This window comes from Copidosoma floridanum, unplaced genomic scaffold (assembly GCF_036245765.1).
Source record: "Copidosoma floridanum isolate Cflo_tuat_1 unplaced genomic scaffold, Cflo_Japanese_pri ptg000034l, whole genome shotgun sequence".
Lineage (NCBI taxonomy): Eukaryota > Metazoa > Arthropoda > Insecta > Hymenoptera > Encyrtidae > Copidosoma > Copidosoma floridanum.
In genome coordinates this window covers 10,339,582-10,354,406 of record NW_028321911.1, presented here as the reverse complement: position 1 = coordinate 10,354,406, position 14,825 = coordinate 10,339,582, and the positions used below count along the sequence as shown (strand labels likewise).

At 34.8% G+C, this 14,825-nt stretch overlaps 1 protein-coding gene across 1 annotated transcript in view; it reads right to left on the bottom strand.

Annotated features, from left to right (window-relative positions):
- ATPsynbeta (ATP synthase, beta subunit) overlaps positions 1–14,542 on the bottom strand; it is a 71,023-nt gene extending 56,481 nt beyond the window's left edge. Inside the window, exons 1-2 of the mRNA XM_014359386.2 lie at positions 14,300–14,542; positions 13,526–13,738 (exon numbers count right to left, since the gene is read on the bottom strand). Of these exons, the coding sequence (XP_014214872.2) occupies positions 13,526–13,738; positions 14,300–14,414 (328 nt within the window). The 5' untranslated portion in view covers positions 14,415–14,542. The remainder of the gene's footprint in view (positions 1–13,525; positions 13,739–14,299) is intronic.
- Between the last annotated feature and the right edge of the window lie 283 nt (positions 14,543–14,825).

Sequence of the window (14,825 nt, the reverse complement as noted above, 5' to 3'; positions counted from 1 at the left end):
CGGTGTTCTATTTAGTAATTCTCGGGCGAAGCCGAGACGGGGGCCGCTAGTATATATGTATATTATCTGTACGCATACCAGCGCAGTCTGCGCCGCAGGCCACATGCGCACAATAGTGCGTCGCAATTACTTTATCTATAAATATGATATAGTTTCTCTCCATCTCTATATATAAAATGTATATATATTACAGTGCACTACGTTCTTCTCTGGGCACTCAGCACTTTGGGGACTAGAGATGGGTGTGGATGGGAAGGGTGTAAGGGGAATCCGTTCCGCATTCACCAGGATAACCAGTCCTGTGAGTGGAGAAACCACTCGGGAAAAACCTATCCCGGAACGGCCGATGTATCGCCTAAATTCCGAACAAACGTCTATATAATCTAGGCCTGAACTTCTGAGACGAGACTGCAACTCTACCACTGCGCCACCATATCGGTAGTAGGTGAACCTACTGCTGTACGGTGAAAATCGTAACGTGGCTGTAATGCGGGCTTAACTCGACCTTTGTTACAGCTAAGGTACTGTTAGGTAAATAATGTCTGACACAAAACGTAGCTTGATCTGAAAAGTTCTCGAAAAACGGACTAAAAATCGTTTTTTTCCTATTTATCTTTTTATATGTATATGTATATGTAAAAAAACGTACGTAAAATATTAAATGTGTATAATACAACAACTTCACTTTTGGAAACAAGAAAAAACGCTGTATTTCGAAAGGGAAGCAAAATTGGCTAAAAATAACAATTTTTACAGGTTACCTAAAGGGGATCTTACATGATCAAGGTGCAAAAATATAGAGGGGTTAGACCATGCACAAACATAACCTCAATTATTTATTTTTTTGACAGTATCTTGAAAAGAACGAGTAAAAAAAGTTTTTCTTTAGTATACCGTGTATAAAAAATTGATATGGACGCTTACATAATCTCCGAAAAATTTTTGTCACAACATAATCTTTTAAAATTCTAAAACAGTCATATTTCAGAAAGGAAGCGAGATACGCCAAAAATAACTATTTTTACAGATTTTCTAAAGGGGTACTACGTGATTGACAAGCACAAATAGATAGGGGTTAGACTATGAATAAACATAACCTCAATTTTTCATTTTTCGACTGTATTTTAAAAAGAACAAGTAAAAACAATTTTTTTATTTAGTATGCCATGTTTGGAAAATTAATACGAACGTTGAAAAAATTTTTGAAAAAAATTTTTTTTTTCCAACATAACCTCCCAAAATTATAAAAACAGTCGTATCTTAGAAAGGAAGCCAGATAGGTCAAAAATAATTCCATGAATAAAAAATAATTATTGGGATGCAAATATATTTACACAAATTCATACAAATAATCATAATAATTCTGAAAATAATAAGTCATATCTTAAGGGCAAAGCTACAATCTTCATATCCTACCTAGAAATTGATATATTTTCTGTTTTCTGTAATGTATGATCAGAAAAATTGTTAAAGACCAAAATTTGTGTTCTTTTCAATAATTTTAATATCAGTAGAAATCAGTTAAGCACAGGTGAATTTCAATATTAAATTATAAGTTATTATAGAAAACGAATGAAATGAAAAATCACTACTTTACAAGGGAAAATAGCTATATGTCTATTATTTTCCTTAATCTCAAGAAGATGTAGTGGATTATTTTACTTATATGGTAGCCAAAATTCAAAAAAGTTTTTATTTTTCGGATACGCAGATTCCAACAAGAATTTATTGTAGACATATGATATATCAAATGCACGAATATTCATTTAAATAAAAGGAATTTTCCGCCCTCGGGTGGTTTTGGGAGGCTGGTACTTCCTCGGGCAAAAAAGCTGTTTTCCGATACTCGTTCGAAAAGTCTCCTTTACGAATCTCGTTACGGACCTCACCTTCGGCTCGGGCCGCAAACCTCTCAGTTCGCAAATAAAGACTTTTTAAACTCGTAGGAAAACTACTATTTTGTCCCGCGTAATGAGACAAAAGTACCTTTTTACGGCACAGTATCGTGAAAATTCTTGTTTCATTCTGCATTACATGACCAGCGATCCGTACTTGTATTACATAACTATCATAGCAAACATGGACATAAATAGAATGCGCAAATCATAACGTAAGTAGTATCTTAAGGAGATTTTGGAGTATCATTCAGGGAGGCAAGGAACAGGGAGTCCCCCCTGCTCACGCATCTGTGCCTCCTTTACCACGCACCTCCTCTTGCACTCTACAAACTTAAAACTGTACGACTGTAACTGCTTATATTTTTGAAAAATGCCTGGCAAGGCTTGATTTTTTTTGTCGAGCATCTTTCTTTTGTACCAAGGTATCTATGACAATGTTTTTTTTTTATTCCAACACATTTAGAGTATACCTTAATTTCATTTAAAAGGCAAACCTAACCTTGCTCTCTCATAAGACATCGTGTTAAACTGTCAATGTTTCATAATTTTTTTTTTCAAAAATTTCCCCTGTTGAAAAATCTAAAAAATTTATGTGCACTCTTTATATGCTCAAATATAACATACATTGTTTTGGCACGTTTCTCCATTTTAAACTTTTCTCTCAAACCTCCTTAAGGTATATGTATTCTATGCACGCGCGTGTTCGAATATGTAATAATGTTAAAATTTTTACTATTTTAAGGAAGTTCGGGAGTAATAATAAAATGCAGAGATTACAATTATATGAGGTTTTCTTGATAGTCTAGATTACGTAGAACTTGTATGAATTTTTTAAATACTTGTTGTAGGTCATTTTTAAAAGAATTATACAAACGAAAATCATTTGATCAACATAGGCTTTTGTGGAAAGTAACCTTTTTGTCTCGCTTAGATGGACAAAACTTTTTGAAAAATGCAAAGGTATTGAAAAAAATCGACCTACAAGTTAATTATTATTTAAATATTCGGTGAGCAAAATTTAGAGGCATGTTATAGTTCATTTTAAACAATGCAAACGTTAAACGTAAGGAAAATATTGAGTCTGTGGGGTGCAAGAGGGGGTGCTCGTCAAAGGGGGCCAAACTGCGCGGGCAGAAGGGACTCTTATTTCCTCGTCTCTTTGAATGATACTCCTGAACCTCCTCAATATGGGATTCTTAAAGATCTATTAAAATTAAGTATACTCTAATTTTCTCAGTTTGTATTAAATCGAGTTTAATAAAATTTAAGTTAGAAGTTTCACAGAAGTGAAACTTCTGCCAGCGGTTCCGAGACCCACACCTGGTTTTTTTTGGTGAGAAACACTGTCTGATAAAACTAGTTGGTGCAGATTCCCAGCAGTGCCTAGCTGATATCTCTGATAAGCTTTACTCATAGGTAAACGTCAAAGTTACCCATGCGGGAATCTTAGATATCGTATTGCTATGCAGGACACCACAAGACAATACCAATTTTTGCACATTTTTAATAGTACCTAGCTCATAATATGATTATCCCTGTTAAGCTTGCTTTGAGGTCCACGCTCAAAGTTTCCTGCACATACATCTTCGATAACCTCGTCTTAAGGCCTAACGTCAGTTTCCCACGTTCTTCGATAACGTATTTCGTTGCAAGAAATATGGCAAAATAACCCTAGTTCATACATAATTTTGGTGGAGCTACAGCTGATATCTCTGATAAGCTTGTCTTAAGGCCCAACATTGAAGTTTGTCACGCGGAAATCTTTGATAACGTAATTTTTTGCGAGAAATACGGTTAGACAACTCAAGTTGCCGAGTCACGGCCAAGTCACGGCAAAACTCTCCTTAAGAACTTAGTGTATGTTGCTTCGTTAAGGAGGCTCCATCCCCTACTGCGGCAGTCAATTCAGTGACGATCGATGCGATGTCACTAGATGAAAGCTTTTTATACTAGTAGTTGTTGGTAATGAAGTTTGTTTTATTTTCAACTGAATCAACCTGCTATTATATATAGTTTACTACATATTTATTTAGTCAGCTGTCGAATAATTTAATATTAATGATTGCCTTAATATACTGCGTTATTACCCAACAAATAAAAAATGTAAAATGATTATAAAAGTTTTCATGTTATTTTACAAATTCAAATTTTTTTATTGTGCACGCTCCCTAGACCAATATGGCCGGCAGTGTTTGTCACTGCTCTCGTCGAACGTAACTGCAGACCAAAATAGTATTTTAGATATTTTATCAATTTTTTCATCGCCAACGCCTATAAAGTCACCCGGTTTCTTAAAGATGAGAGTGTCAGGGTTACGGTAAGTATTTTTTTTTGATGGTACATTCCATTTTAGTAGTTTAATTGAGAGTCAAAAAATTGCTTCAGGCCTTCGGCTATAAGAGACTGTGTTAAGCGAGCTCGAAAAGTGCTGACTTTGAATTGAATTATCTCTGGATTTCGATCGCCAACCCATAAAAATAAAGATACCATTGGATCATAGCGATCTTAACTTTAATAATATATTCGTCAAAGTTCTTGTACATCCCGTGATGGAGCCTCCTTACGGGTCCTTTTAAAAAAGACACGCTCAATAATCCCGTCACTTACAATTCTAGCCCACAAGTTCACTTTCCAGCATCATTGGCTCTCAACTTTATGAATCACATGAGGATTCTCTTCTCGCTTGGATCAACTTCTCTTGTTTTGGCTGTTGAAGGTTATTTTCTAAATAAAAGTTGACTTATCCGTAGAGCATACTCGTCGTTTAAAATTGGCGTCGTTTCTGAGATGTCTTCTCATCCACACTATGGCATAGTCTTTGTGCAGCATCGCCGTCTTGCAGTTTTTTCACTTTAAGAAATTTGTACAAAACTGTAGTAGTTTGAAAAAGAAGAGATTATAACGGAATTTTTCACGTTGGCTTCTGCTTCATGGTATAGTCAATCTTTTTTCTTCATTTACCTACTAAAGGTGGAAAAGGACAAGAAGTCGGCGCTGCCGTCTTTAAGCCCTTACCTTTTTGTGTTCTCCTCGTTACTGAGTGAGTCATTAATACAAGTTTTTTTAGTCTGTGCAGCACTGCCGACACGATCACTTGTTGACGGGCAGTTGTTTTCTCGCGAGCGAGCTTTGTTCTCATTTTTTTATAAAAAGACGCATGCACATGCTGGCTTTTGCCGAGTTTTTTAACTAATATAAAAGGTTATATATTTGCGAAACTTGAAAAGCAAAATCGTGCCTCAAAACTGAGTTTCCGGGCGGACGCGCTTTTGTAATTTTCTTAGAGAATTCTCGCCTGCGTATGTATATCACGTGGCCATTTATTTTACCTATCTTCTCTTATTCTTACAGCATTGCGCTTAGTTTAAAATATTTAATATTATTGCTTCTTGCATCTTAATTGTATGTTTTGTATAGGTGTTCGTATGTTGTGTGAAAATAAAGAATAATGTGTATAAAAATAAAAGGCGAGTGAAATTCGTACTGAGTGTGAAGGAAGCAAAGACACATGCAAATTATAATCTTCCTTTACCCCCAATTACTGAAAACTAACTCATATATAAATCCTTATTATAATGTAATGTGTTGGTTTAACTTTAATCTAAGTTGATCGCATTGCATGAAGTCGCCGTGAGGACACCAATCCCATTGGTTATTAAACAAAAGGTCTTACATTCCGTAAAGACTAGCTTCCGCTCGGAATAGGCTATATAGGGCAATATCAAATTGAATCCGCACAGAAACAGATCACGTTGAATATCGAGAAAAAGAATAGACGAAGCGAACGAACAAGCGATTCCTAGTCGATATAAATAATTAATTAGTTTAGAAACACACAGGAAAAAAGACTCTTCAAATGAATAAACTATTTCCAATACCTTCGTGGGGTCGAGCCAAGATCCACCGATTTAATCGTTTACAACGGAAGAAGGTCTTACACTCTCAACCCTAAAGAGTAAAAATGGACGATAGAAAGAGTAATTTCTCGATTTTACTCTTTTTACAGTGGTAAAAAGCAATTACTCTTGGTAAAAGAGTAAAAAGCCAGAATTACTCTTTTCAAAAGAGCAAACTTAAATTTCTTCTTTTGAAAAGAGGAAAGAGCCAAAATTACTCTTTTGAAAAGAGTAAAAAGCCAGAGTTACTTTTTTGAAAAGAGTAAAAAGCCAGAATTACTCTTTTCAAAAGAGCAAACTTACATTCCCTTTTTTCAAAAGAGTAATTTTCCAACATTACCTTTTGAGAAGAGTAAAAAACCAGAATGACGGTTTTTAACAAAGCGAATTTCAATTCCCCCTTTTCAAATGAGTATAATTTATTTATTTTTTGAATGTTACTCTTGTGAAAGGAGTAAAAAGCCCAAATTACTCTTTTTAAAAGAGGAAACTAAAAATTCTTAATTTATTAAAGTTTGCACTTTTAAAAAATCAAGTACGCTATATTTTTCAAACAGCAATAAATACGAATTAGTGTGCAAAAGACTTTTTGAGGTGAAAGTAGAATCTGCCTGCTCGTGTGTCTATAAGTTCGTAAGTATACCAATATCGATCAAGAACTGAGGCCTAAGGGTGGTCGAAAATCTAAACCAGCCGCCATTATATACCTACAAATGGATATTGTAAGAATACACATGTGCTGCACACATCCACACATGAGTAACTATCAGACACTAATAAACGAGGCACATAACCTATAAAGCACTTTTTATGAGTGCTGTTTTACAAAGGATCTTCCTGATGTGAGTAACCTAATAATATTGAGATCTTAACTTATAACTAAATACGTATGATTATGTATTAATATTATTTTGTGACTACATTACTATAAAATTGAATTGCAGGATTTTTTAAATAAAGCTAACCAAAATAAAAACATTTAAAATAAAATTTTTTTTGTAATTTCCAACAAGTTCATTCAAGCTGTTTTTCAACAACCTGTTCTAAACACATCTTCTGTACTGTATTTCTAATTTTTTCAGTATTGTTTTTGGTGTAATACACCGTAAATTTTATACATACATTTTTCATTTTCAACGGTACATCTTGTAGTCATTACTTTTTTTAAACAGCCGGTATTTATACAGTATCTCTTGATTCTGGCTTTTTCCTCTATACATTTTTGTTTTAAAATAATTTTGCTTTTTTTAAAAGAGTAATTCTGGCTTTTTCCTTTTTTCAAAAAAGTAATTCTGGCTTTTTACTTTTTTCAAAAGGGTAATTTTGGCTTATCACTCTTTTCAAAAGAGGTCATTTAAGTTTGCTCTATTCAAAAGAGAAATTCTGACTTTTTACCCTTTTCAAAAGAGTAATTTTGGCTTTCTACTACTTCGAAAAGAGTAAAATCGAGGAATTACTCTTTCTAGCGTCCATTTTTACTCTTTTGGGTTTAGAGTGTATGTCTTCAATCTCTCTTCAGCTTTCGTTAGAAAGCCGCCACGAAAGACTATGGGGAGGATACTCACTAGGCCTTTCATGTTGTCACCTTCTGCCGTATCGTCTATTGTGGATTCCGACGAATTCTGCCAGCTCTTTTTACTTTTTCAAGCCATCTCCGTTTTTTCTGCTCTCTTGCCTTTTGGCGCTTAATCTCCTTAATTTACCAACGGAGATGCGCACTCATTTACCCAATAGTTTGAATGCACATTGAGCAGGAATTTCCACAACATAAAAAATAAACTCCCACTACATACTATCAAGAGGAAAAAAAAACCCTGGGTTTTTACGTGATTAGTGCTCTAGATTTGTGCCAACTCGCGTGGACAATACTGAACCCCAGGCATTTAGTAATTGATACTAGTGGTAATTAACCACTCGCTAGAAGAAAAAGTGCCTTTCGATAGATAGCATATTCGTTCCGAACCTACTCGCTAGAAAAGTAACCACCAGGGGCTATTTAATGGATACCGATTATTTGTAGTACTTCACTACCCGCAAGAAAATGTGCACCACGCAAACTTGAGTTATCTTACCATGTTTCTCGCAAAAAAATTCAATATTATAGATTCCCGCGCGGGGAACTTGATATAGAAATTTTGATAATGAAAGCAAAATAGCTTTACAATATACAATTTTTTAAAACTACGAAGTCCTAATTAACAAAGGATTCGGCAATTTACGTACCGGTTGCGCCATCTGAGATTAGTTTGTTAGGTCGCAATGCCCATAGGCTCACATGCGTCGAAAATATAGACGTCATGAGACAATCGAATAGGGTCAAAAAGGGGGTGCATTCCTATCGCTGTTATGCGTTTGCTCCATGATTTTTCTCTCCGTGCAGGACTGAGGAAAAAGTGACACACAAGTAAATTTTTCAGTATCAATTATTAATATTATTAAAAAAAAAAAAAAAAAAAAACACCAGATGTTGAACTCACGACCTCTTACATACCAATTGAGCACGATATCCACTTGACTATGAGCTATCCCTAAAGGAAATATGCCTTCTACTTCTTTAATAGTATGCGTGGTCTAAGCTTATTGTTTTCTCAAATATTCATTTAATGTTTATTAATTGATTTGTTCATGTAATACTTCTACAAGGTTACATGTTTAATGTTAATTTCACTTGTAATCATTTACTATGCATACATTATCATTATCTTTGCAATATATTTTATTGATACTATGATAATTATTTATTTCTTGTAATTGAGCAAACCTTTGTTATTTAGTGGGAGTTATATACGCTACTAAGAATGCATCTGTGAGCACATGTGACAAGCCGGAGCGTGACTTTAGAATATGTGAACAGCCTAGAAAATTTTTTTTCGGTATGTATTATTCTTTATAATATTTCATTTATTAAAAATTAAAATATTTATTGAAACTACATCTTATTACCGTATTTTAATTCTAAGGATGTTATATTGCATTACTTCTAAATACATCACTGTGAGTTATTTAATATATCGTTTCGTAAAAAGTACATCAACATTCATATACTAATGATTTGCTAGTTTTCTTACATTTCGCCCCCAACGGATCACTGATCACTTTGAATTTCCAAATTCATATACTAAGGTAAACGTACCAAACGTTGGCCATCTTAGTAGACCAATTTCTAAAGTACTCTATAATTATAAAAAAAAGTAAAATTTCAAGTCCTAATAGATATTATTTTATAGTTATAACACTATTTTAAGCTGTGCCAAAAATAAATAATTTTTTGCATAAACAGAAAAAAAGCTTTCATTTATTATTAGACATGATGGAATGTCCGAATTCTTGGCCACTGTAGAAAAAACTTGTCCCTGCGGCCTAAACTTCAAGTCCCACTAACTGGTCAGTCGTATGAATTGCATGTAATTAACATTGGCCAGTTATTAGGACACACTAAAAATGAGGTTACGTTGACAGATATCCCAAAGCCTGGACAGCCGACCAAAATTACTTTCTAGAAACACTTTTTTTTAATTTCTTGGTTCAAGTATTATCGAGATAACTATTAAATTTCAAGTTCAGCGGATTTTTTATTCGGCCATGATAAGTTCTTCAACATACATATTTATATTCTAATTTACTTAACGTTATATTTGATTAAAGATTTCAAGAGTATTTATATGGACATAGTAGACAAACTGTACTTTACAACACCTAAATTTTGACTGGTTTTCGAGAAATTGATGAGATATCGCATGTGTCAAATGCCCCGATTCAACCCCTGCAGCTGACAGTCTGATACTATTGACAGCAACATAATTACCGTAAAAATTTTAGTTGAAAAATGAATTATTTAATAAGCTCATTTATATTTTGATTACCACAATACAACAAATATATTTCAGCAACACTATAAAAAATAAGTAACACTTCTTTTTCACGCCTTGGAAGACATTCATGGGTCTTAAAAACAAGCGATTCGTGCATAATTCTGTAATTATTTATTGTTTTTACAAAATATGATTTAAATCACAATCAATCAGTAGTAAAAGTAATAAGAAGAAGGAAAAATCATTGCAGTTTGAAACTTTCATCACAGCTTACTAGGAAACTCGAAAGGTGTTAATCCAAGGAATAATACGAGATCACACTTCTAAGCTACAGATACTCCAATAAACCTTGTGTCTTGTTTTAAGTAATTCGACATTCACATACATGAAAACCCTAATAAGTCATTTTAACATTTGTTTATTGAAATTATGTTAACTGACTAGATAAATTACTCAGCTGGTAAAATACATTTTTTAACACCACTTTACTGATTCTCTGCTGAAAATAGTCTTTAAAACTTTTTTTTAATTCTAAGACAAAGAAAAAAAATTTCTTTTCAATTTTATAATTACTATAAACATTAAAATGGATAATTTTTGATAATTTCTACAATATTTGGTATACTCAATATACCAGTTAAAACAACATACTAGAAGTTAAGGGGAAACATTGGATACATGCGTACTAATCATTAAGTTGTGGCAATTGCTTAGATCATTAATGATAAATCGGCACCTCGCAGGTAGAAAATCTTAACTCACGAAGTCGAAAGAAAGCTAGCTTAACGCACCACGCTCAGAAGAAAAGTAGCTTAGCTTACCACGTTCGGAGAAAGAATAGCTTAACTCATGAAATCGGAGAAAGACTAGCTTAACTCAACGGGCTTGGAAAAAAAGTAGCTTAGCTGAGTCAAAAATTTTTAGCTATGAATATGCCTATAATTTATAGCTATAATTATAGCTATAACTACCTATAAAACAGCTATAATAATGTATAAAAATCAGCTATAAATATAGCTATAAACTACAGCTGTAAATTTTTCACAAATAATGAATAAAAATTAGTTTAAAATCAGATTTTTTCACTATATATCGATCAGTACAGATGGTATCATCCGTATGATAACAGAAAAACTGGGGGCCTAAAGTATTTTTGAATAAGTAGAAAAAAAAACTAGAAATCATATACAATTTCAAGTTTTTTATAGGTATAAAATTTATAGGTTTAAAAATTATAGGTATAATTATAGCTACAAATTTTTAACTGAGAGCTCACCACAATCAAAGGAAGACTAGCTTTGCTCATCGCAGTCAAACAAAAGCTATATCACTATTCGCCGTGATCAAATGAAGCCTATCTTAACTCACATAATAACCAAGTAACTCTAGGCACCTACTGGACACTTTATAAATAAATAAATCATCAATTCATAACAAAAGCGCCTATCACTAGATGATCCGGAACTTACTGGCTGTTGTATAATATAATAAGATAAATTTAATAACACAAGCGCCTATTACAAAGTAACTCGAGACGCTAACTGGACACTTTGAGAAAAAATAAATTGAATAATACACGCGCCTATTATCAGGTAACTCGGGTGGCTTACTGGCGACTTCCTGAATTAATAAACCATAGATTGATAACAAAAAGTGCCTACCACCAGGTGTCCCAGAGCGCTTACTGGCCACTTGATATATTAATAAAATAAAATTGAATAATAATACAAGCACTTGTCACAAAGTTACTCAAGAGGCTTACTAGACACATTGTAAATTTATGAACCATTGATAAATAACAAAAGCGCCTATCAACATGTGACCTGAAGCGCTTACTGGCCAGTGTATAGATTAATGATCAATCGATTATTACTCAAAGTGCCTACCGCAAGGTAACTCGGGTAACTTACTGGACACTTTATAAATTAATGATCCATTGATAATTAACAAAAGTGCCTATTACCAGGTGACCCGGGGCGCTTACTTGACACTATAAATTAATTAATCATTAAAGAATAACACAAGCGCATATCATCAGGTAACCCGAGGCGCTTACTGGCCACTTAATATAATAAAATAAAATAAAACGATAATACAAGCGCCTATTACTAGGTTACTCAAGACACTTACTGGCCACTGTATGAATTAATGATCCATTGATTATTAACAAAAGCAGGTGTCCCAGGGCGCTTAATAGCCACTTGATGAAAAAATAAAATAAAACAAAATAATAACACAAGCGCCTATCACTAGGTAACTCTAGACGCCTACTAAATACCTTATATATTAATAATTCATTGATTAGTACCAGTAGCCTTAATTACCAGGTGATCCGGGGCGCCTACTGGCCATTTTATAATATAATAAGATAAATTAAATAACACAAGCACCTATTACAAAGTAACTCAAGACGCTCACCGAACACTTTATAAATAAATAAAATAAATTGAACAACACAAGCGCCTATTATCCGGTAACTCGGGTGGCTTACTGGCCACTTCATAAATAAATAAACCATAGATTAAAAATTAAAGCGGTTATCACAAGCTGAGCCGGGGCGCTTACTGGCCACTGTATAAATTGATGATCCATTAATTATTAACAAAAGCGCCTGTTATCAGGTGACCCGGGGCGCTTACTGGCTATTTTAAGATATAATAAAATACATTGCACAGCACAAGCGCCTATCACCAGGTAACTTAAGATAAACTTACTAGCTACTTTATAATGTAATCAATCATTGATTAATGACAAAAGATTCTACCACAAGGTAGCTCTAGGCACCCACCTGCCATTTATAAAACTTTATAGTACAAATCTTTAGGCGAGGGATGGTAGGCTATTAATAACCTATTGATTTGTAGTATTGTTTATTTATAAAATGTGCTGTTACGCAAGGAAACACTCATGTTTAAAAGCCTTCTTTTTTTTAGTATTATAAATTTATAAAATTGTTTTCTTAGTCTAGCAAGCGATCAGCAACTGAATAGTTTTTGGAGATTGTTTGTTGATACAATGTGCATAATAGCAATCAAGCATTGGCATTAACAATCCAACTGTTTCTAGCAGAAAAAGTGAATTAGCTTGCCCCGTGTCAGCGAGTTTTAGGCGCTTTTCTTATAAATCAATGGTTTATTAATTTATCACATGGCCAGTAAGCGCCTCGGGTCACCTGGTGATAGGCGTTTTTGTTATTACTCAATGGTTTATTTATTTATAAAATGTCCAGTAGACGCCCAGAGTTACCTGAGATTATGTGGGTTAAGGTAGTCTCCGTCTGATCACGGCGAGTAGTGCTACAGCTTTTGTTTGACTGAGTTGAGCATAGCTAGTCTTCCTCCGAACGCGGTAGGCTAAGCTTGTCTTCGTCCGATCTCGCGATCTAAGCTATCTTTCCTCCAAACGTGAGATAAACGTTTCTTCCTTCAAGGTGCTAAGGTATGCATAATAATTAACCTTCATCAACAATGACTTACAAAAAGTGTGGAATAGCTGTTAAATGTGTTTACATTAAAACAAATTTGCAATAAAATCTACAGTTCACTTCAAAACAAAAAAAAAGTCAAATAGTAAATTTTTCCACCTGCCATGTTAATAATTAAAAGTTAGCCACTATAATCGTATTCGTAATACTGCTGTCAAAATATTTTAAATTCAAAGATTAGTGAAAAACGTTTGTTATGTATCAACTTTTCAATAATAAATTAATTATGAGAAACAACTAGTAATACTCCTACTAAATCATAAATTCTCAACACTGAAGTATAGACGTATTGGGAGTTTTCTATTACAAAGTGCAGCCACATAAACCTGGCAAAACTTTTCTAAAGCTTGGATTGTTACAAAGTATCAAATGAAATCTGGATGACATTGATACAGGGGGTATATGGATATTTACTTCAAAACATGCAAGACTTACCATCCATTGCTATAGTTCGTACTGTATTTTCCCCCAAATGCTGGGCAACCTCTAGAACCAGCCTAGGAGAACGATCTTGTACTTCGAGAGCATTTAGAATCGGTGGCAGCTCGTCATCAAATTGGACATCAACGACGGCTCCAATAACAGCAACGACTTTTCCCTGGGCACCTTTCGCGGCAGCTGCAGGCTTGGCTGAAGCATAATTGCAACCTGCAAAAATCAAAACATGATCTTAAATATAGAGGTACGCTCTAGTCAGTTTTGTCGCGATTTAAGTGAATCAGTTACATGCCCTTGGGTAACTCTAAGACGGTAGGGTAAGTAGTTACGTAATACTTGTTACCGTAGTATTTGAAAGTTTAAAACAATGTACATGATGTAACCACAGACCAAGGACATTAGCAGACGTCCCAGGCAGACCGGGACAAAGCGATTTTTGCTAAAGACACGTTCTTAGTGGAGAAATAATTTAAATTTATTCCCCGGCTGGATGGCTAAAGGATGAGCAGTCGTGTCTCGGCTCGTTTGCGACGGCGCACACTACCAGTTCGGGATGCTTCGGATTACGTAACATGCTAAAGTGCGGATAGATAAGTCGATCGAGCAAAAAATGATTAGGTGGCACCGAAAGCACCAAGCAGGCACCTGATTAGTCTTACTATTACTTGAGGCCTACTGTTATCACTCATGAGTTCGTTAGTTACGCTCAACAACAAGGGTCTTGTTTTCATACAGAGCAACAAGAATGGAAGACGTTTCATTCATACTCACGGTTGGCGGTGAAGGCTCCAAGAATTTTGGTAGTCTCCAGCTGGACGAGGGCGGATGTGGGTTTAAAAACCCGGAGGACACCAGTGGCTGCCTTGGACACGGAACCCAACATCATGGCCGAGTAAGCGGACAGAACAGCACAACTAGGACAGTTTACTGATCTACAACTTCCAGTTATTAATACCTACGAGAACCTGCCGCAGAATGAGACTAAGCTTTAAGCACTAATGCCCAACATAAGTATTAAGGGGCTTTACACGGAGAGCACAGAAAGCTGCAGGACACACCCCCTGAGGTTATTCCAACCCATAGACAAATAAGGAAAATAGACTGCTCGTTATTGTGTACGGCGCTAAAGCACAAGTGGAAGGAAACACAACATCGAACGTGGATATCCGTCTCTCTTGCACATTGCCAAAGGTGGGAAAATGCGAAAGAGATCAATACCGTTCTAAAATTGTGTCTTCTTTTACTTGTGCTTCAGCGCCGTAAATAAGAACGAGCAGTCTATTTTTCTTAAATGTCT